A 24,046-nucleotide genomic window follows, 5' to 3' on the forward strand; every position below is an offset into this window, starting at 1 on the left:
CATCAGCTTCCTTCCCACATTCTTTCTCTTTGATTATGTCTCCATTGATATCTTCACTCTGCTTCATCGATTCATTTTCCATATAAGTATGATACTGAGAAACACAATTATCAAGGAAATCTACCATGGAAGCAAAGCAATGGCTCCAACCAGTGAGTGGCGCAAAGCAATCTGCAAGCCTTTTAACACGATAGTCCAAATATATTTCCTCAACTCCAGAATCAACTTTTAGACGCTCATTGTTTCCCAATAACAGAATCTCTCCCAGTGGGAAAAACAAAGCATCTCTACAATCTCTTTCAACTGATTCTTTCACCAGTTTCACGACACGAGAGGCAAGTTCCTTAATTGCAACAATTGTTGGGGTGCAAACAAGGGTTCTGAATTTCATTTGTAAGAGGATAACGAGCAGCATACTAACAGTTTTAGTTTTTCCCGTCCCCGGTGGGCCCCATATAAGTTGGACTGTGGCCTTGTGGTCACAATGCATTTGACGAAGACAAGATAAGATTGCCTGTACCTGTGAATCATCCAGGGTAGAAGATAAACTAGGACCAAATGTCTCATACCAGACGCCCTCACTTTGCATAGAACAGAGTTCACAAGTTTCGTCAACCTGACACTCGGAGATAAAAGCTTAATAATCAATCAACAGCTAATGTCAGAAGGCAGAAGTATATTCAATGACCCTAAAAGTCATTCATGTTATCTATCCTACTTCCATGCTACAATACATTCAATTCATCTTGCAGTCCCTCTTATAAAAGGACATTCCAAACTAGTGAAAGTAATCTAATTACATGTCATCAAGAAAGATCATAGTCTAAAAGATCATCTCCAAAACACTTACCCCAGAATCAGTGCACAGAAGTTCCTTAATAATCTTCAAATTTCCCTTCATATGTAAGGAGTTCCATATTCTTCTGTTGGAAGTTCTATTTATCAAGAAAATGACAAAAAGAGATTTCTTTGAAACATCAATTTGGATTTCTTTAGTGGCATTGACTTTAAAATAAGTGGGACTAGTATCAATTTCATTCTCGTCCTCTGTTACATTTGCGACTGATACAAAAGTCCACATCCTTCCCACTCTCTGCAGATCAGAAGCAGTTTCAGGCTTAGCATCTGCAAGAACCAAAATATCCCCTGGCAGTGTTTTGTAAGGCTCTCTACCAAGATTACTGAATCTATTTCTCCAGCAATCAACCTTAACATCATACAACATTGATCCATAGGGCTTGGAATCCTCAAAAGCAACCACTTGAGCGAAAGGTGCATTTGAAATTTTCTCCATGCCTGACATCAGGTTTGCTCGTGTTTCTTCCAACAAGGGGAAGACAAATGACTGAAAATACTGACCGACAGACCAAAACGAGAACGGAATTCGTTTCACCTGAAAGGAATGAAGTAGCACTTAGCGTACAATTAAATAATAAGACATACTTAGCTAGCAGAAATATCTATAATGGGGAGAACAGCACAAGCAGAAGCAGAAAACACACATGAATGTTTACAGTCGTGCATATAAGAGGACTGGTAATGTAAATGTTCATGTAGAGCAATAGTCACTTAGGAGACTCATAGAACTTTGCCTAAGCAATCTATAATCTTCGTGCCACAATCACTGAAGGTGACTGAAAACTGAAATAGCTAAGCCCAAGAAACTTGATGTTAAACATTCACAAACACATTACCAGCTATAAGTTCCATTCTTAGAAGCTTTTGAATAGTAATTTTGATAACAGGTAAATTCTGCCTTCCTTTAAAACCAAAATGATATATACATCATTAATATAGGCAAACATCAATTTATATAATTGAAGGAGAGATGCTGGACATACTAATTAAAATATCAAAAAAACTTCAAATACAAAAAGGGAAATGCTAGAAACTAACCAACTAGAAAAGAGTTCTTAGAAACTGCTTTAAGCTTTAAGGGATTTTTACAGCACATGTATTTTATTATCTGTTACAACATGAGGTCAAGGTTTATTCTATTTTTAATTTTTTAGTCTCATAAAACAAATGGTGAAATTGAGAAAGAATCCAAGTCCCAATTCCAAAAGAGCATTTTTTGTATAGATGTAAGTTAGCATGGCCAAATCTTCACATCCCGAAGAAATAAATATTCCAAAAAAATTATTCAAAAGGCTGCAAAATGAGGATGAAAATGGAGAAGAAAAGCAAACCTTGTCCTTAAAAAGATCTTCATTAAAAATGTCCTCCAGAGACCAAGAGAACACAGTATCAGTGAAACCATAGTCATAGGGAACTGCTCTCTTCTTCTTGCTCCTACTATTATTAGCTTCACCTTGCATCATCATTTCTTCTCTCTCTGTATAATCAAAATAACGGCCACAGTGCCAAGAACCCACTTCAAAATCAGTCTTAACATCCTCAAAGCAACTTTTTTAAAAAGAAAAAACAAATACGCCCACGTGTTAAAACAAAATGAAGTTACTTCACAAGAAAGCAAGTGTCCGTACAAAAGAGAAAGGCTGGCTAGTGGGAGGAAGGAATCCTTAAAAGCAATCAGATAAGAAAAGAAAAAAATATCCAAATTGAGCTTTCAACTTTGCACTCTTTTTAGAGAGATGTCATTAGTAGTTATATTAAATATAAGGAGTAAATATAAATATATAAGTAATTATAAATCTTAACGAATATTATTATAAATGTACTCCTGAAAAAAAAGTTTAAAAAAAATTATGCATAATACAACTCAGTGTTCATTTCAAAATTTTGAACGTACGTATAATTAAGGCATGGCTACCACTAGCATTCTAACCTTATGTTTTTGTTTATCTTCAGAATGATGAGATATTTATTTTATGTTAGGCGGCGGAAACATGTTCCAGCATTATTAATGCAGGACGTAACATTTTTTTCAATCGAGGATAGCTACATTCGTACGGATACAACTCTCCATTTTCCTGTAATTTAAGGAAGAAAGATAGATCTAACCAACTTATACAATTGCTTAATTAAGTAAAGTGATTCGTTTCCATTGTTCATCTTGAATATAATGAGGATATAAATGTAGCTTCTTGGTGTTGGGGAAGATTAGGATCAATTTATTTTTTGGCAGGTGAAAATTCAACAATGTTGCTTCATTTTCCCAAGCCTATTACCAAATGATAAAGGCATGCAAGAATCACATTTATTTGTGAAACCCAGTGGCTAAAAGAGTACTTTGAATAAATTATTATAAACACGTAATTTTCTTTTGTATCTTATTATATCTTAATGTATATCTCTGTTTCTTTTTAGTTGTAAGAAATTCGGTTTTTTTCCGTTATTTTTTATACTATTAGGAGTTATCCCAACTAAGAGTTGAATCTTAACTTCTCCTATATTTTCTCTATTATACTTGAGGCTGAAGTGACTTACGGTGTATAAAAAATTTGACCACCACAAGGAAATTGGATTAACTTCAAATTACTCCAATTTATCATCCATTTTTATTAAGAACACACACAAAAAATCAACCTTTTTTTAATCTTTTAAATAAAAATAAAAATAATTTTGAGATTTTCAAAAATAAGTGGTGGTCAATTCACAAAATTATAATGTAAAGTTTACCCAAAGAAATAAAAAAAAATAGACTAATAGAGTAGAAATATGGTTGACCCGCGGTCTTCTTATTTTATTTCTTTATATTTAATTACTTTACTTTCGGTTAAAAAAAAATTATTTCACCTTTATTCTGAAAAATAATACGACTTTACTTTTGATTATTATTTCCACTAGATGTCAAGGTCAAGAGACTTTGGAGTTTGGAAATATAAGAAGAGGGTTTGGTCTCAAGGGCTAAGCTACCATATATAAAAATCCTTGTTTCCATTGAAATATTTCTAGTTTCGGTAGGGTTATTTTGCGCTTAGAAATTAATTTTAACACCCCTTTAAAATAAATAAAACAATTTAAAAATATTAAAAAATTGGTTTTAAAATATAATATCCTAAGCACGGCTAGGAAGTAAGTGAGGAAAACATAGTTTACTGCAAATTTGAATAAAATGATTCTTATCATCAAAACATAATTCTAAGGATACATACTCAAGTACCTGCGTTAATACCAATCAATAATTATTTCAATAATACTAATCAATAAAAATCTAAATTATTTCATAACAGAATTAATCTAAGCTAGTCCCAATAATTTTTTTATTATAATATAAAATAATAACAAAATAATAACTTTAATTTTTCAACTTTTGCCCCTTTTTCTTTTCTCGCTCTTTGACGTCTCTCTTATTTCTTTTACTTTTCTTTTATCTTTCTATTTACCTGACTTATGATTGCAGTATTTGTAATTATTTTTATAATAATGTTAGACATTTCAATATTTTGATTTTAATTTATATTTCAACTATATGTTTTACTCATTTATAGGATAGTAAATTTATAACTCATAAAATTAGTATTATGTAAATTTATAACTCATAAAATTAGTATTATGTTATATAATAAATGAATGTCAAATTAGTTAGAATTGAAATTGAGATCCTAGCTATTCTTATCTCGGGGGCAACAAATTATCACCACCTGGCCACGTAGCATATTGACAAAGCACACTCCCTCATGCATGAGGAACTCTATTCTCCCTATATTGCAGCAGATTTTGCCTTTAAAAAAATAATAATAATAAAATTTACCTCTCCACGTAGAGGTAGCAATTTTGGTGGCTATGAAATTATGTCGGCTGGTCTCAATGGATTTTTTTTTCTTATTTGCATATCTATAGTAATATATTTTGTGATTAAAATATACAACATATTGTGGACAATGACAATTATTTATCATCTTTTAATTCTTCATTATTTATTGATTATTTTGGTAGAAAAAATTTAAAAAAAAATCGAAAACTCATCCGAATCATAACTTGTAATCTTTTACTAGACCAATCATAAAATACAAAACATATTCACATTCACTCAACTAAATCCATAGAATATACTCAATGGGTAGAACCCGAATTAATGGTTACTTCACTATTAAGCATCATTAAATGCTTAGACTTGCGTCATGTGTGAACACAAAGAAACTAAAGCCCTTCAAATCAATCAGCTAGCTAACACGTGCCATCCAGCTATCTGTTTTGATCATTACCATAGGCAAATCGACATGAAATTAGAAATAAGTAATCAACTCGATGCTAATAACGGCGGGTTTACCGCTTGGTAAAAAGAATAAGCAGAAAAATATAATAGATTAAAATGTAGGTGAAGAATAAAAATTAGAATAAAAGGTTTACTTTAGTTATAGAATTAGAATAAAAATGAATGTGTTCATATTAATGTGTTCACTTTGTTTAGAATTGGAATAGATTGTTTTAGGTTACTAAAATATCCCTAATTAATCATTGTCACTTTTATTATAATTTTTTATAATTTTTATGATTATTATTATTCAAAAAATTTATTTTTATCAACAACAACAACAATAATAATAATACCATCATCATCTCGTCGTAGTTATAGTCATTATTATTATTACTATTAGTATTTTCATTACCATTATTAATTTTCACTATTTTTATTATTAGCAACAATGACAAGAATGATGATAATAATGATGACAATAAAATAATAATATTTTAATATTTTAATTGGAGACAAAACTGGAGTTATGAAATTTGGGTAGGGATAAAATGTTGAGCTCAAGCAATAAGAACTTGACTCCCAACCTACTACCCTTCCCAACATAATCAAGTTCCCATTTCTATTCCTAATTTCACTATTAAAAAATAGGCAAGAGATAGACAAGAAATAATTGTCATGAAATGAGGAATATGACAAATAGTCTATTCGTCATTTATTTCAATGTCCCTCATTTATAACAAAATTTTTCCCGTTATGAATTTATGACAGCTTTTAACAGTCATATATATGTCACACTATATTTTAGTGGAAAATTCAATATTATTTGAATTTTCATGCCATTTTTTAAATCTTTGGCAAAAAAATTAATATTATTTTGACAAAAACTTATTTAAAAATATAGCACTCTAGATAAATGCCACATCTACAAAACATGAGAGAGATGCTTAATTTATAAGGGGTGATCCATACTTTAATTGGCAACACGCATTTTTCGGTGTATAGGCGCCCTAAAAATAAAATCGTGCAAGGTTTTTTAAGGGCCAAAGCAAATAATATCTTATCAAGTTTGGGTTAGGTCATGATAGATGGTTTCAAAGCGGCTTCGCATGTCCTCTTGAACAATGGTGAGACAAATCTTAGCAAGGACATTGAGTTTCTAAGGAGGGTGTATGTTACACCCTAAGTAAATCTCATATCGACAAAGCATGAGAGAGATGAAGGATTTATAAGAGGTGATTTACACATTGATTGGCAAGACGTGTTTTTGAGTGTATGAGAGCTGTGCAGACTTTGTTAAGGCCTAAAGCGAACAATATTTTGCTAGGTTTAGGTTAGGTCATGACACAAAATATTATGATTATTATTATTTTTATTAATATTAATTTATTATTAATTAATATATTTATAACAATACAAAATTCTCAACTTCTTCAAATTTGATTTTATCAATAAAATTTGTTATCCTAAAAAAAATATAAAATATAACACCTATAGTTAAAAAAATCTAATAAAAAAAATGAAGTTTATATGTATTCAAACTACAATATTCATCTGACGATACAAATTATATTGTTAAAAGTATTCAAAACTACTTAAACCCCACATTTTACAAAATACCCTAATATAAGTAACCACCGGCAGCAAAATATTTTGTGCCAAAAACCAACGCCCACCAAATTCTAGTAGTAAATCACTTGTAGAGTCTTAGCAGTGAGAGGCCAGCAATTAATGCCTCCCCCGATCACCACCACTCTTTTATTCTTTCCTCTTCATTTGTTATCCATGCCCTCAAATGTTGCATTTGCAAATCCTTTACATGCAGTCTTGAATTATAGCATCATGAAAAATTACAAAAAAAAATGTTTTGCAAGCATTTTACTATTTTTTATCAAAGAAGCTTACCGCAAGCAAAATATTTTAAGTAACAAGAATTGACGTACGTCAACATCTTCTGTTAGTACTCACACGTTATACATTTATGTAATGTTAAGCATCAAAAAATGGCCTGAAATCTAATAACCAAGAATAGGTTTACATACTGCACTGTCAAATGTGTAACAGAGGAGAGAAAATGATTAGAATTTTAAGCACAATTAGGGGAAAAAAAGGAACAAAAGCGAAAATTTCAATAAAAGAAAAAGATTTAATTGAAACAACTTCTACCTAATGACGCAAAAGAATATTATGGGCATTTCATGCGTAGATACATTATTCCATTTCCAAACACAATCAAAGTGTAAACTCAACCAAACACTTAGCAGCTTGATGCCAAGAGATAAGTGTTTTGAAACGTTATTTTAAACTATTAATGAAACAAAAAAATGAAAAATAAAAGTATGAACTATTAACAAGACAACCCAAGAGGGGGTGAATTGGGTTTCTAAAAATTTAAGCAATTAAAGTTAAATGCAATTTAAACAAAGCAACCAAATTCGAAATAAACAAATTAATGTGCAATGAAAAATAAAAAGATAGGGTAAGAGAGCAAACACGCAATTTTTACGTGGTTCGGCCAATCGTGCCTACATTCACGCCTCCAAGCTCACTGGGCTTGAGAATTTCACTAAGTAAGCCTCCAAGGCTTCAACAACTCTTATAATTGACTTTCAATGTGTCAACAGACCTTTGCAACAAGAAATTATCCCCAATATCTTAACCCAAGTGTATCTCAACACTTACAATCACTTAATCAATAAAGATTACAAATGAGTTTTCTCTCACACAATGAATATGGTTACAAGTTAAAGCTCAAAGTGTGAATCAATGAAACAAAAACAAGTTTAAAGCTCAATACTAGTTATATACTCAGTAGCAAGCTCAATGATAACTGTTCGATCTCTTTTTATTTGAATTTAATTGAGTCATTTTGTAGTTGGAACTGAAAACTAGCCATTTTTGACTTTCTGAACAAAATCGAATCACCGTTAACTGCTATTGGTTTACCATTTTGACTAGTCCAAATGACCATTGAGCTGAGATTTTAAATAAACGGTTAACCGTTTGAAATTATTGATTAGCCATTTATTTTCAGAAACCTGCAAAACAAATTTGGCTTAACCGTTCCTGCTAAATGGTTCATGGTTATCTAATACCTTTCTAGAAATTATCGGTTAACCGTTTTCAGTAAACGATTCGCCGTTATTTTTCAAAATCAGCATTTTAATAGTCTTTTGTAGAGAATGATTTTCTAATTAAAGTTAATTATTATCTAAATTCATAAACACATCTGAAAATATTATATAGCTTTAAGAGTTTGTTTAATATTGATAGCTCCAACATTTTTAATCAAAAACATATAAAGTTTATTATCATCAAAATTAATATTATATAATTATTTATGTCAACAAAGTAAACTACAGCAACATAGTACGCTAGAAATGCAAGTTGAAATTATACCCCACGTATAAAAAAACAGTTAAAGCAAATTGATGAAATTCAAGCCCCTTCTCTTGAATGTGTTTTAAAGTAGGTTCTATTTCAATAAAAGACTAGTTAGTAGAGTAGGGATATTATTTGAAGAAAATAATACAACAGGAACCAAATATTGTAAACATACATATGCATCCAATGCAAGTTAGGGAGCACCAAATGCTGCTAGGTATATACATTTCTTAAGAGCAATGTTAGCCTAACTCTTTGTTAAGGCCTCAAGTGAAAACACCAAAGAAACTATTTTAATGGTAGCATGGGGTAAAGAACTTTCAATTTGAAGTCCATTAATCTTAAATGTCTTAAAAGTTGACTTCGTATAAGCTTTCCTTTCTCGTCTGCACAACTAAAAGTTCCAGATAAGAAAATTTAACTTCTAACCAATTTGGTACCAAAAACAATTTTTTACAATTAAAAGAAGACAAAAGAACAGGAAATGCTTACATTAATAATTGTCATGGCCTGGCCATCGGGCATGTGAGAACATTAATATTTTTTGAAATGTTAATGGGAATGTAAATGCACCATATATAAAAATTTCAAGTCATTTTGGTAACATTTCATTAGGTTTTAACATGATAAAACTACGTCAATCGAAATTGTTGATAAAACTATGTCAATACATATGGGTCCACTGTTTTCATTTTCATTGTCCCTTTCATTTTGTAAGTAAACAACATCAATATTAATGATTCTAATTCTGGATTCCCATTCATTATAAACACATACAACAGTAAGACCTAATGAGTTGTATTCCTATTAATGTATTTAATTTATTTTGAATGAGAATGAATTGTTTTCAGTTGTTACAAAACCCTTAATTAATTATTATTAGTTTTACTATCATATGTAATAATTGTGATTATTATTATTATTAAAAATAGATGTTACTAATAATAATAACTATTATTCTTGCAACAACAACAACAACAATAATAACAAAAGTAATGATTATGATGCTGGTGAAAATGATAATATTAATAATTAACAATAATAATGATAATGATAATGATAATAATAATAAGAAGAACAAAAATAATGACAGTGATGATCATATAATGATGATGATGGTGGTAATGATAATAATAAGAAGAAGAACAAAAAATAATGACGATGACGGTGACGGTGATGATGATGATGCTTTAATTGAAGACAAAAGTGAAATTATGAAATTTCATTAGGGTAAGATGGTGAGTTCAAGGAATCAAAACTTGATTCCCAATGTTCTATATTTCCAATTTTATATCGGTTCCACTATTTTCTTTCTCATTCCTCCTTCCCTTTTTGCAAGTAAACAACATTGATTAGTGTTAAAAATTATATGTTTATTAAGGTGTAAAAATGTTATTTTGTGCTATTAATATAATTTACATTTGTAATTATTTAACATATTATGAATTTCTAATTATTTTTCTAAATATTTGATTTTGTGTATTTTTGTGTGTTTATTAGGTAAAAATAATAATTTTACGCAATTTGGGGCTCCAAACAAATATACGGATGTCAAATTTGGATTCTGAAAGTCCGAGAAATTAGGTGATTGTCAAGGAGGATTCGCGACTTTTGTTGTAAAATTATAAGGTTTTACCACAGTAAATGCGGTAATTGTGAAATTATAAGTTTTTATCATGTTAGGTATGGTAATTGTTAGTGGAATGTATTGGATGTGCTTGAGTGAATTAAGTTAGATTCATGTTTTGTTAGTGAGACAAATGTAAGGCTAAGATATAATTAGTTTTATTTATTTGTGTGGTGTGAATTAATCTTGTATTAGTATAAATAGAGAGGGGGGGGGGGGGGGGGAGGGGGACACACCTCTCCACACATTTCCTTCTCTTCTTTCCCCTCAAATTCTTCTTCTCATCTCTCTTTGTAATATATTTTCAATAAATAAAATTAGTTTTATTTCAATTTTCAAATACCATATTTTTATTTATGTATTTTTCAATTTTAATAATTTCTTTTATTTCAAATATGTTTAGCTAAATACTAATAGTTAGGGTAGAAAAAATATGATTTAATCAAATTCTATTTTTAATTATATAAATTAAATTATTTTCTATTTAATTTTATCCATATTTTATATTTTGAAATTTTGATTTATTGTAGACAAACATGGGAGTTTGACACAATCAATTCTTAATATCTTAGTATAAAGTATGTTAAAATGGTATTTTAACTTATTGTAGACAAGTTAAGTTTTGGCACATAAGTACTTAATCCATAACAAAATTAATGGGAAAAAAATATAATTTATACAATTAATCTTTTAGATAATAAAATAAAAATAAAAAGAATTTACTAAATTATATTTTTTACTATTAGCGGATCAATAACCCTAACTAATTCAATTTTATAGTTTTTCTCAAATTAAATTGTAAATATTTAAATTTTATTTTATTTTTTTAGATAAACTTAAATAAATTAATTAAATCATTTCGCTATGGATCGACCTTGGACTCACTGAGATATAGTATAATTAGGCACTCTTATACTTGGGAGTAAAATAAACACTTTTAAGTCAGATCAACATCAATGATTTCAATTGTGGATTCTCTCAAGCCTTACATTAGATGTGAGCTTGTAACTAGATAAATTTTAAGTTGCAGTCATGAGTGTTGAGTGCATGAAGAACACCAGGTCGGCCATGCAACTAGTTCCATCCCAGAACGGATTGCTTCATCTCTTATATACGAGCAGAGCATGTGGGCAAGCATGAGCCGATCAGAGGAGAGAACAACCAGGGAAACATACCGACCAGAAATATATGCCGAGCCAATACTCATCCCCAGGAAAGCGGGAACACGATCCCACAAAACCGCGGTAGTTGCGTTTCTCCCAGAACGGTTGAAGGACACGCGAGATCCACGTTTGCCCACAATCTAACAGTTAGAGTCCCATGAGGGGCTACCACCACCCGAAAAAGGAGGAATCAGGGGCAAACGGAAAACGTGGGACAAAGGGCGGCTATAAAAGAGAAAGACATCGAAGAAGATAGGGGAGAAAAAAGAGAGAGAGGGGAAACGCTGCCAAATTGCAACCAGGCCATTTCCTTACAAATTTCCTGAAATCATATTACACTGTTTTCCCGTAAACACCTTGTGCTAACTTAGGCATCGGAGGGTTTACGCCGGCAAAACCACCGGCGTCTCTGATCCGTTTTTGGTGAACGCAGGTCTAGCGAGGGAAAAGAAGGTGATTCCAGCCTGAGTGGTTCGAGCAACAGTCAATAACGTAAACGTTGGTGAAAGAATCTGGTCGGTCTAAGGACGAGCAGATTTCAGCATCAACATTTTGGCGCCGTCTGTGGGGAGCTGGATAAAAAGCTACCACCGAATTAGGAAGTACCGGAGAAACAGCGAACGGTTAAACATGGATGTGACGAGGAAGGACGCTCTGAGGGAGGATAACGAAGCTGGGGAGACAATCACTCTTCGGGAAATTGCAAATGAAGCCCGAGAGAGGATGACGCAAGATAGACTGGAGCGGATGGAGAAACAAATGGAGACTCTTGCGGCCGTATTGTTTGAGCTGAGGGACGAGCGGAGAAGAGATTGCGAAACCCCCGTGGGAAGAGATGGAGTTGGAGCAGAACCCAGCCTCCGGGGGCGTAGAGTCGGGGAAATCCCCCCGTACGGAGACCAACCTAACGGGGTGCATCCCCACCGAAGTACTGGTCGGGTCCCAGGGGAACACGTTGATGAAGGGAGAGACCAACCTCGCCCCGGACGGACACTGGAAATAAATGGCCGAGGGGCCAGTGTTGATGAAGGAGAGCTCAAACAGCGATTGCAGAACGCCGAGCAGGAGCGAGACCAGATAGCTGCACGTGATCCTGATCGTGCTGTAGAATTGGAGGGGGAGGTGCGCAGATTGGCGCAGGTGATAGAGGAGATGCAGGGCAAGAGAAAGCCCCCGAGCTGGAGGATAATGCTAGATGAAGAATCTCCGTTGTCAACGGAGATCATGAGTACCATAATCCCAAAGGATTTCCGCTTCCCCGACCTCAAATACTCCGGGCGAAGTGACCCGTTGGTACACATTGAGCGTTTCAACGACATGACGGGTGTGCAGGGGCTGACACCAGCTCAGAGATGTAGGGTGCTCCCGTTGACCCTAGAGGGACGAGCCCGAGAATGGTACCGCAAGCTGCCCCGAGGAGGAATAAAGGGGTATGAGCAGATATGCCAGGAGTTGGCCGAGCAGTTTCGGGGGGCAGTGGCCCCAGAGGATGACATGATGGAATTGATGGGGATGAGACAGGAGGAGCACGAGTCCCTGCGAGATTTTATAAAGCGATACCACCGAGCCGTACTTGATTTGGGAGCTTTCAATCACCCGCAGGCGTTGAAGGGTTTAAAGGAGGGTGTGAGGATAGGCCGGCTATGGTATAACCTGAGAAGCCCCCTGGTGCAGAATTATTCAGCAGGATATGAGCAGGCAAAGAGAGATATCGAAATAGAGGAAGAAAAATCGGCAAAGATAAAGAGTGAACAGCTGGAGGAGCTAAGACGAAAGGAAAGGAGAACTCCCAATGGGAGCAGGTCGGGAAAGCGAGCTGGGGAACCCTCAGAAAGGGGCGGAACATCAGCTAGATCCCACCCTTACCCCATAGCTACAAGATCACAACAGTTCCAGCACAATCGGGCTCAGCCTCCACGTCTCCCATTCCCAGATCGGCAGCGAGAATTCCGGCAGATAGCTGCCGACCCCTATCATAACACTCCCAGAGCATCACATGCAACCAATCCCAGGGCCAGACGACCAGATCAGTTAGCAACTATGCCAGCCCGAGATGACGTTCATGATAGCCGAGCCGTTCAGCTGGTAGACCAGAGCTTGACATATAGACAACACACTCCACTAAAGATCTCCATGGAGGAATTGTATGAGAGGATTGAGGGACGAGGCCTGCTATACCCCCCGGCCCCAATAACAAAACCAACTCACCGACGGGATAAGAGCAGATTCTGCAAGTTCCACGACACTCACGGTCACACTATCAACCAATGCCGTGACCTGAAGACTCAGGTGGAGGATTTAGTGAGGAACCGATACTTGGACGAGTATGTAGATGGAATATCCCCTGCCACGGAATCACAGTACACACGGGATGAAGGAGTTGAGAGGAGTTTAGAACGTGAGCAGCCGACCGTCCGTGTGATAGCAGGAGGGCCAACATTGGCCGGAGATTCGAACAGGGCGCGGAAGAACTATGGGAGATACGCCCTGACTAGCAAAGAAGTGCTTTTCAATTTGCCAGCAGCCAAGAGGGCAAAAGTACGGCAAGTTCCTATTATGTGGACAGAGAATGACGAAGAGGGCATTTTGTACCCTCACGAGGATGCACTGGTAATTAAAGCGTTGGTGGCCAGTACAGAATTACGGCGAATACTGGTAGATACGGGCAGCTCAGTAGACATTCTGTTTAAGTCGGCCTTAGATGATATGGGGATTTCAGACTTAAAGCTGGAGCGAACGAATACATCCTTGAAGGGATTTGGAGGGGGACGGTTAACTCCCATGGGGGTCATTGAACTCCCGATTACTGTGGGGACAAAGCCATTTGAAAGAACGATGATGCTGGACTTTGTAGTGGTAGAGGAAAGAAGTCCTTATCAGATGATATTGGGGAGACCATTCATGAGGATAAGCCAATGCGTAATATCCACGCATTATCTGGCGCTGAAGTACCGAATAAATGGAGTTGTGGGTGTAGTGAAGGGCGACCAGAGAATGGCCAGGAGCTGTTATGCTACAGCGGCCAAGGAAACGCTGCAGGTGACCTCTCTGGATAATCGAGGGGATTCAAAAAATGGCCGCCAGGAACCTGTTGAGAAGCTGAAGGAAGTTGTTGTAAGCAGGAGCGACCCTAGCAAAGTGGTTAAGGTCGGATCAGAATTAGGCGAAGCAATAAAAGGCGAGCTGGTGAAGTGTCTACAGTCCCATGCGGACATATTTGCCTGGTCTCATGAGGATATGCCAGGTATTGACCGCGGGATAGCTTGTCACAAGCTGGCGGTCAAAAGAGGGGCAAGGCCGGTGAGGCAGAAAAGGAGGTGCTTCAACCACGAAAGGTACGAGGCCATAAATGCCGAGGTGGAAAAGCTACTGAAAGCAGGATTTATAAGGGAAGCTAAGTACCCGGAGTGGATTTCCAATGTGGTACTGGTAAAGAAGGCCAATGGGAAGTGGAGAATGTGTGTAGACTTCACGGACCTCAATAAGGCATGCCCGAAGGACAGCTTCCCCCTGCCGAAAATAGATCAGCTGGTGGACTCAACCGCGGGTCATAGTCTGCTCAGTTTCATGGATGCCTTCTCCGGATACAACCAGATACCCATGAACGAGCAGGATGAGGAAAGCACCACCTTTATAACTAACATGGGTTTATTTTGTTACAGGGTGATGCCCTTTGGCCTGAAAAATGCAGGAGCTACCTATCAAAGGTTGGTGAACAAGGTCTTCAAACCATTGATCGGTCGCACTATGGAAGTATATGTGGACGATATGATCACCAAGTCAAGAGAACCGAGGGATCATGTGAAGCACTTGGAAGAGACTTTCGAATTGCTGAGGAGGTACAAAATGAAGCTGAACCCGGAGAAATGTGCATTTGGGGTCAGCTCGGGCAAATTCTTGGGATACCTGGTGAGCCATCGAGGTATTGAGGCCAACCCGGAGAAGATACGGGCGGTGATAGAAATGAGGTCCCCACGAACAGTTAAGGAGGTGCAGAGCCTTACGGGGAAGCTGGCAGCATTGAACCGATTCATTTCACGAGCCACTGATAAGTGCCACCCTTTCTTCCAAATCATAAAGAAAGGAAAGAAGATGGAATGGACACCAGAATGCGAGGAGGCATTTGGACAGTTGAAGGAATACCTAGCCCGCGCCCCGTTACTATCAACTCCGAGAGAGGGTGACCAGCTGCTTTTGTACTTAACAATCTCCAAGCGGGCTACCAGCTCGGTCTTAGTGAGGGAGGAAGAAGGGAAGCAACACCCGGTATACTACACGAGCAAGGCCCTGGTGGACGCAGAAACCCGATACCCACCAATGGAGAAGTGGGCGTTGGCTCTGATAACAGCAGCACGTAAACTCCGACCATACTTCCAAGCCCACCAGATCGTTGTAATGACCGACCAGCCACTTCGGCAAGTACTCCAAAAACCAGATGCGTCTGGTCGGTTAGTAAAATGGTCCGTGGAGCTGAGCGAATTTGACCTGTCCTATAGGCCCCGAGGAGCAACCAAGGCCCAAGCCCTGGTAGATTTTATGGTGGATTGTGTTGAGCCGGGGGAAGAGGTCCAAGAGGAACAACCGGAGGAGCAAGAGGATTCAAAGGGGACATGGCTGGTAATGGTTGACGGGTCATGTAGTGAGCAAGGGTCCGGAGCAGGAGTGGTAATACGGAGCCCAGAGGGAACCGAGATAACATATGCGGTGAAGTTCGAATTTCAACTCACAAACAACCAAGCTGAGTATGAAGCCTTTATCACCGGGCTCGGACTTGCACACGCTCTCAGAGCAGAAAGAGTTGAAATTCGAGCAGATTCCCAATTGGTGTGTAATCAGCTCAATGATCAGTTTCAAGCGAGGGGAGAAAAGATGGGCCTTTATTTGAAGAAGGCGAAGCAGATGGTTAGGCTTTTCCAAGCAGTGGAGGTAAAGCAGATATCCCGGAATGAAAATTTCCGAGCAGATATGCTGGCTAGGATGGCAGCCATTGCAGACCCAAAATTACCGAAATCGGTTCCATTAGAGGTAAGGACCTCACCAAGTATTGAGGAAGAAGCAGAGGTGATGAGAGTAAGTATTGGAGAGTCCTTGATGGACCCGATTCGCGCATATGTCCGCGATGGAGTTTTACCAGAGGACAAAAGGCAAGCAAGGAAATTAAAATGCCGAGCAGCAAGGTATACGCTACTGGATGGAGTGCTGTACCGCCGAGGGTTCACCTTGCCCCTTTTGAGATGTTTGGATGATGAGGAGGCGGATTATGTGCTGAGAGAGATTCATGAGGGAATATGCGGCAATCACTCGGGAGCAAGAACTTTAGCCTTCAAGGCACTCCGGCAAGGATACTTCTGGCCAACCATACACCAGGACGCCAAAAGGATGGCAAAGAATTGTAAAACATGCCAAAGCTTCTCCGAGGTTCCTGCACAACCCCCGAAAAAGCTGACGGCGATGACATCCCCATGGCCTTTCGCCCAATGGGGAATCGATTTGATTGGTCCATTGCCTAAGGGACGAGGAGCGGCGACATATGCAATTGTGGCAATAGATTACTTCACCAAATGGGTGGAAGTAGGAGTCCTCAGCCAAATCACAGAGAGGAAGACAACAGATTTCATTTGGAAAAATATCATCTGCAGATATGGGATCCCCTACGCCATCATCACAGACAATGGGAGGCAATTTGACAACGGCAACTTCAGGGAATTTTGCCGAAACCTGGGGGTGGACCTGAAGTTTTGCACCCCCGCACACCCCCAGGCAAACGGACAAGTGGAAGCGGCCAACAAGGTGATAAAGAAGCTCCTAAAGACTAGATTGGGAGAGAAGAAGGGAGCTTGGGTCGACGAGCTAGCAGGAGTACTGTGGGCCTACAGGACAACTCACAAAACCGCCACAGGAGAAACACCGTTCGCTTTAGCCTTTGGTCATGAGGCGGTAATCCCAGCAGAGATTGGAGTGGGAACACATCGGACGGAATATTTCATTGAGGAGCAAAATGACGAGCAGATTTGCTTAAGTCTGGACCTGCTGGAGGAGAGAAGGGAAGGAGCAGCACAGAAAGTGGCCCAGTGCCAGCAAAGGGTCATGCGTTATTACAACAAGAACGTACGCGTAAGGCAGTTCCGAGCAGGAGATTGGGTACTTAGGAGGGTGAACCAGAACACCAGGAATCCTAACCATGGCGCTCTTGGCCCAAAGTGGGAAGGTCCGTACAGGGTGATACGAGCCACTGGACCGGGAGCTTATAAGTTAGCGTACCAGGATGGACGAGACGTGAAAAGGTCGTGGAACGCCGAACACTTGAAGAAATATTTCCAGTAAGCAGAGTCCTCTACTGAATTCCCATTTTGATAAGTTATTTCTGTTAACCGCATGACGGCTTGATGCGCATGTAAATATTCAGTAGTTTTGTAATACACTCAAATTTGAAATAAAGATGAATTCAGCACGAAATCCCTTTGCTAACAAGCTCAACAAGAATTTTACTAAGGCCAGCGAGTGCCTATTTCTGTTCGGTCAGTGAAGACCAGCAGCTAATTTTCCTAAGGCCAGCGAGTGCCTATTTCTGTTCGGTCAGTGAAGACCAGCAGCTAATTTTCCTAAGGCCAGCGAGTGCCTATTTCTGTTCGGTCAGCGAAGACCAGCAGCTAATTTTCCTAAGGCCAGCGAGTGCCTATTTCTGTTCGGTCAGTGAAGACCAGCAGCTAATTTTACTAAGGCCAGCGAGTGCCTACTTCTGTTCGGTCAGTGAAGACCAGCAGCTAATTTTACTAAGGCCAGCGAGTGCCTATTTCTGTTCGGTCAGTGAAGACCAGCAGCTAATTTTACTAAGGCAAGCGAGTGCCTACTTCTGCTCGGTCAACGAAGACCAGCAGCTAAAGCTTCGAAAATTCCACTAAGGCAACAAAGTGCCTGTTTCTGCTCGGTCAACGAAAGACCAGCAGCTAATTCTACGAGAAGTTTACTAAGGCAAGTAAATACCTACACCTACTCGGTCCACTAAGAAACCAGCAGGCAAGATCAGATAAGTCGTGCAATTATTTTGCAGAAGCAGTCTATGAGTAGACATTAAACAAGGGAGCCAATAAAGAACATCTAAAAATTTATTAATGTTCAGTTGGTTACAAAACTAATGAAAATCTAAAGTCTATACAAAAATAGACCTAAGGATTAGGAGGGACAGCGGCTTCAGCAGGTGAAGGATCTGTTGTCCCGGGAGGTGGGAGGTCAGCAATCTCGGGAGGAGGGGGCACGGACCCCTGTCCCACTTCAAAGACACGCAGCCCAGCTTCTCCCTCCTGCATCCCATCCGAAGGAGCATCCACCTGTTCCTGCTCACCTTGCTCCTTATCTGCTTGGTCGACCCCCGCCATATACCGCTGCACTCTGGCCTCCAGCTTGCTCATGTCCAGCTCGGGATATTCATCCTTAAGCACAGACATGATACACTTATAGGAGAAGGCAACCCCAGAATCATACTCGGCATCCAGCCGGTCGTCCACATCAGCGGATTTGCCTTTCTCCTCAGCCAGCTGCTCACCCAAGGATTTAATTTCCTCCTCAAGGGTGGCTCTCAGAGTATCCCTTTCAACTTGAGTAGCCTGAAGATCAGATCTCAGGTCACCCAACTCGCCCTCAAGCTGGGAGGAAGTGGACTCAGCAACTGCAACTTTCTCCTCTAGCTCCATATTCAGCTTGTTCAGCTCAGCCAGCTTCTCCTTGGAGCGATCAGCAGAGTCAGCCTTCTTCTTCAACTCCTGATTGTCGGCTTGAAGCTTCTTCTCATGACGCGCGGACCCGGTCTTGTAGCACGAGACCATTGTGGCCAGCCTGAAGGAAACTCTCTGAACAGAAGCAGCCAACTCGGAGAGGCTCATGCTCTCGATGTCCTTCACCATCTTGGGCCCAACCGATCTTTTATAGTCTTTCTGATATGGACTCAGGTAATCACCTTGATCCCGAGACGGGAGAGGAGAAGATCGGTCCCCAGACTGCAAGCTGACCTCAGGGCCCTTGTCGGAGGTTTTATCCCCACCACTCTTACGAGGTGGAGGAGGAGGCAGAGCAGGAATAGGCGCCTTAGAAGGACCAACGCTAGGTTTCTTCGGAGGAGGAGGAGGGTTGCTAGAGCTGCTCGGAGCCCGACCACGCTTCCTGCTCATCGCGCTGAGGATCTTGTTATCCATTCCAGCGGCTAAATCCACTAGGCCCGAACCGACCAGGTTTGTTGGAGACAGGAGGTCTTGGCAGGTAGAAGCGTTCACCAGAGCAGTTTCCACCTGAAGCAAGGGTCGATCTTCAAGCCCCCCGATCAGACCCCACGACTCTGAAATAGCACAAAAGGTTAAAGAACCCAATAAGTAGCAATTTAATTAAGAATATAGGCAAAAATGAGCGACCTGGGGTGACAAAATGGGTGGGAAGATAAAGATCCCCACCAAGCGACCGAACTGCTGGGCACCATTTCCCTCCAGCAAAGAAGAATTTGTTCTTCCAATTTTTGCAAGAAGATGGAAACCCAGTGATCGGTTTCCTCTTTGCAGAACTGGACATAAAGTAGTACCAGCCCGCCTCCTTCGGGCTACTCCGCAGCTGATACAGATGTTTCACTTCAACAAGGGAAGGCTCCTCCAACCCGCACCTCTCCCACAACACAAACATTGCCGAGAGAACCCTCCACCCATTTGGGTGTAGCTGACCTGGGGCCAGGTGCATACCGCTCAGTATCTTAGCAAAATAAGGTTGGAGGGGCAGCCGAGCTCCTAGTTTGAAACTCTCCAAGTGCATCGTCACATACCCTTTCGGAGGCCGACTGGGGACATCCCCTTTTCCAGGAACTACAAGAAGAATCTCGTTGGGGATATTGTAGAGATTCCTAAGTTTAAATAAATCGGTGGGGGTAGTGGCGCAAGCCAGGAAATCAATAGGGTAGGAATCAGCCTACCCTATGACCTAGGTGCCTTTTCTGAGCAGGTCGGCTCGGTCCGGAGCTGCTTCCCTCACCATCACCTACTCCTTCAGGGAACCCAACCCCACCAGAACTGTGATTCTCACCAGAGCCCGACGCAGGTCCACCTCTATTCCCTACAAGCTCTAATTCGGGGGAAGGAGAGATAACCAAAGGGCGTGGGTATTCAAGGGTACTCCTGCCATGGGAATGACCTACACTACTGGAGGGTCCTAAGTTATCAGTGGGTATTGGCACATCGAAGCCTGAGTCCCCTGACTCTTCATCACCCTCATCAACAATCAACTTCCTCTTCCGATTTGACATACCGGAATCCCAGAAAGGAAACAGAGAAAACTCGAGTATATGGACACAAAGAAGGCAACACAGAACCCAATCAACAACAACCAGAGGAGAAGTTAAAAGGACTATACCTGGAATAGACTGACACTGATAGCGCCGCCGTGACACAGAAAACACCCGGCGAATGGATACTCCGGACGCTGGAAGTGTGAGCAAAGTACAGAGAGAATTTGGTTGACGGCGGAGAAACGAATAACAAAATGATGAAGACCCCAGTTTAGGGATTTAAAACGAAAAGGGGAAAAGGGAAGCATTTAAGTGATGGGATATGCCAGCTCACCCCCCCCATATATCGAGGATGGATAGCCCGTCGTTTCAAATTTCAAATACGAAGAGTCTGGAGATGCCGCGTCACCAACCGTTACAAGGGGCCAGGTTAGATGTAAGCCCAGATATGCTATGTACAGGTCACTTAGGCCCATGCTCAGATCGGGGCCTCCTCAGTAGAAAAATAATACATCAGGTCAGGCCCGTCTCAGTAAAAAGAGGGTCAGATGAGAAGCTCCCTGGGCTGGTGTGATTTGACCATCAGTTTCTACTCTTAACTCATTTCACTCGCCAGACCAGAAACTGGGGGACTGGTGTTGAGTGCATGAAGAACACCAGGTCGGCCATGCAACTAGTTCCATCCCAGAACGGATTGCTTCATCTCTTATATACGAGCAGAGCATGTGGGCAAGCATGAGCCGATCAGAGGAGAGAACAACCAGGGAAACATACCGACCAGAAATATATGCCGAGCCAATACTCATCCCCAGGAAAGCGGGAACACGATCCCACAAAACCGCGGTAGTTGCGTTTCTCCCAGAACGGTTGAAGGACACGCGAGATCCACGTTTGCCCACAATCTAACAGTTAGAGTCCCATGAGGGGCTACCACCACCCGAAAAAGGAGGAATCAGGGGCAAACGGAAAACGTGGGACAAAGGGCGGCTATAAAAGAGAAAGACATCGAAGAAGATAGGGGAGAAAAAAGAGAGAGAGGGGAAACGCTGCCAAATTGCAACCAGGCCATTTCCTTACAAATTTCCTGAAATCATATTACACTGTTTTCCCGTAAACACCTTGTGCTAACTTAGGCATCGGAGGGTTTACGCCGGCAAAACCACCGGCGTCTCTGATCCGTTTTTGGTGAACGCAGGTCTAGCGAGGGAAAAGAAGGTGATTCCAGCCTGAGTGGTTCGAGCAACAGTCAATAACGTAAACGTTGGTGAAAGAATCTGGTCGGTCTAAGGACGAGCAGATTTCAGCATCAACAATGAGTTTGAGTCGGTAGATTTCTGGACATACTATAACTATTTGTATTTAGATTTCCAATAAATTTAAAATTATAATACCTATTGTAATCAATTTAAAAATAATAATAGTAATAATCACCTCATTTGTGGGATCAGATATATGTCCCCATTAACCTTGAATCATGCCACCTAAACCTGAAAGATAACGAATTAATTTATGAACCAATTAATATTATTTTCAAAGTTGGAATGACAAAATCTGGTTGGCTTTTTCATCCAAGCCCTAGAAGGCGGGATGTTATGTTTTACATTTTTTTAAAAAAATTTTTTCGCTATGTTTTATACATATATAGTTAATAAAATTTTATTTTTATAAGATTAGGCTTAAAAAATTGGGTTTAAAGGAGTTACAACTTTCAATCTATTTTATGGAATGGTTAAATAATAATAATAAAATATATTGAAATAAAAAATGAGTGGGACTATTGGCACCCCTCTAAATACCTTTTAACACCCCTTTAATTATTTTACAATTTTAACCTTTATTAAAATTACATAATAAGACAATTTCTAATTAAACCACCACTCAAAATCAAATAATTTTTTCCCCTTAAAAATTCCTTATTGCTATTGGATTTGTTAATAGAATCATTGCTATTATCATTGACATAAAATTATTCATTCCTCTTAAATTTGTTCCATTATCACGCTCTTCACGTAAAATCGTTGCTAATGTAAGTGCTTTTAAGGATTTGGTGTTTGAAGTTACCACAAAAGAAACAATTGATCTAGCTAGTCTACCGCGGAGAAGACGGAAAACGAGAGAAAAAATGATGCTTGGTGCATTCGTCCCGTTTCGGACGTGTGTCATCGCAGCATTGGCCTTTGTATTCATCATCGTCTTCTCCAAGTCCGCCAGTGCCATCAACGATTCTCAAGTCAAATGCAGCATAACTTGTGTTGCAGAGAACTGTAATTCTGTTGGGATTCGGTACGGGAAGTATTGTGGAGTAGGGTGGTCCAGCTGTCTTGGGGAGAAACCATGTGACGATCTGGATGCTTGCTGCAAGATCCACGATGAATGCGTTGATAAGAAAGGGTTGACAAATATTAAATGCCACGAGAAGTTTCAGAGATGCATTAAGAAAGTACAGAAATCTGCACCACTGTCTCTATGACACAGTGGTGCCCACTATGGTACAAGGTATGGACATGGCAATCTTACTGAGCCAATTAGGCGACTCAAAGTTTGAACTATAACTTGTAGTTTTGGAAAGATTATTATAACTGGGAAAGAGGAATTCCCCTATTCTTCAGACACACGCATTCATTGTATGGAAATTGATTTTAGAAGACTTTATAGAGAAAAACAAATTGATCTAGCTAGTCAATACAATATTAGACAATTTTATATTAATAAATTAAACAAGGGATCAAAAATTAAATTTTATCCACAATCAATTCAAGGGATCAAAAATTAAACAATGGGGTTTATACTAATAAATTTAAATTAAGGGTATTTTTGTCATTAAATGGGTGTTAAAAGAATTTTATAATATTTTAATGGGGTTAATAAAAAAAAGAGGTGTTGAGAAATATTTAGAGGGGTGCCAATAGTCCCACTCATAAAAAATTTATCTTTCATTTGTTAAGTATTTCTCAGCCCTTGTGACTAAACCTGACCTTTCAATCAAAGCTAAAGCTCAGCCCAAGAGCTTAAAAAAAAAATGCCGGTAGGCTGAAGCAAGTATAATACAAAACAATAACTACAAAAAAAAAAAAAACATCTTTTAATGTTAAAATATAGAAATGATAATTTAAAGAAAAAGATATAGAAAGATATTATGACTATATTAATATTAATTAGGTACATGCTACTAGGGAAATTGTAAGAGGTATTCTTTTTTTTTTTTTTAAACCTATTCCATTGGCATAAAAAGTTAAAAATTTCTATCTTTTCTGTTCAAACGTAAATAGTTGATAATTGCTTTGACAGGACTTGGATCCATCCATATGTCATCTCAGGATTGGTTGGAGACAATCCTTTCAACTGAGAATAGTATTTGGGCATCATCTCTAACCTCGACTGAATGTGGTATGTGAATCCACCGTTCTGTTTATCAAAGAGTAAGGTTCATAAGATTATCTGGGCATTGATCTCACCTAAATAAACTCATGTTGAAGCATTAACTATAGTTGGTTTAGCAACTAGCAAACCTG

At 39.1% G+C, this 24,046-nt stretch overlaps 2 protein-coding genes and 1 pseudogene across 2 annotated transcripts; 1 reads left to right on the forward strand and 2 right to left on the reverse strand.

Annotated features, from left to right (window-relative positions):
• Window positions 1-45: 45 nt before the first annotated feature.
• On the reverse strand, window positions 46-2,347 carry LOC112100406. Its single transcript, XM_024189923.1, has 4 exons — window positions 2,190-2,347; window positions 851-1,393; window positions 151-616; window positions 46-58 (listed from the first exon to the last, which is right to left on the reverse strand). Exons 1-4 carry the CDS (start codon window positions 2,322-2,324, stop codon window positions 54-56), a joined length of 1,149 nt encoding a protein of 382 aa, XP_024045691.1. The 5' UTR covers window positions 2,325-2,347; the 3' UTR covers window positions 46-53.
• Window positions 2,348-18,441: 16,094 nt separating this feature from the next.
• LOC112099173 lies at window positions 18,442-20,552 on the reverse strand. The gene is made up of 3 exons (XM_024186286.1): window positions 20,231-20,552; window positions 19,717-20,115; window positions 18,442-19,604 (listed from the first exon to the last, which is right to left on the reverse strand). The coding sequence occupies exons 1-3, from the start codon at window positions 20,550-20,552 to the stop codon at window positions 18,442-18,444; spliced, it is 1,884 nt and encodes a 627-aa protein (XP_024042054.1).
• Window positions 20,553-22,656: 2,104 nt separating this feature from the next.
• Window positions 22,657-23,137, forward strand: LOC18033354 (annotated as a pseudogene).
• Window positions 23,138-24,046: the final 909 nt, after the last annotated feature.

This window comes from Citrus clementina, unplaced genomic scaffold (genome assembly GCF_000493195.1).
Source record: "Citrus clementina cultivar Clemenules unplaced genomic scaffold, Citrus_clementina_v1.0 scaffold_9, whole genome shotgun sequence".
NCBI lineage: Eukaryota > Viridiplantae > Streptophyta > Magnoliopsida > Sapindales > Rutaceae > Citrus > Citrus x clementina.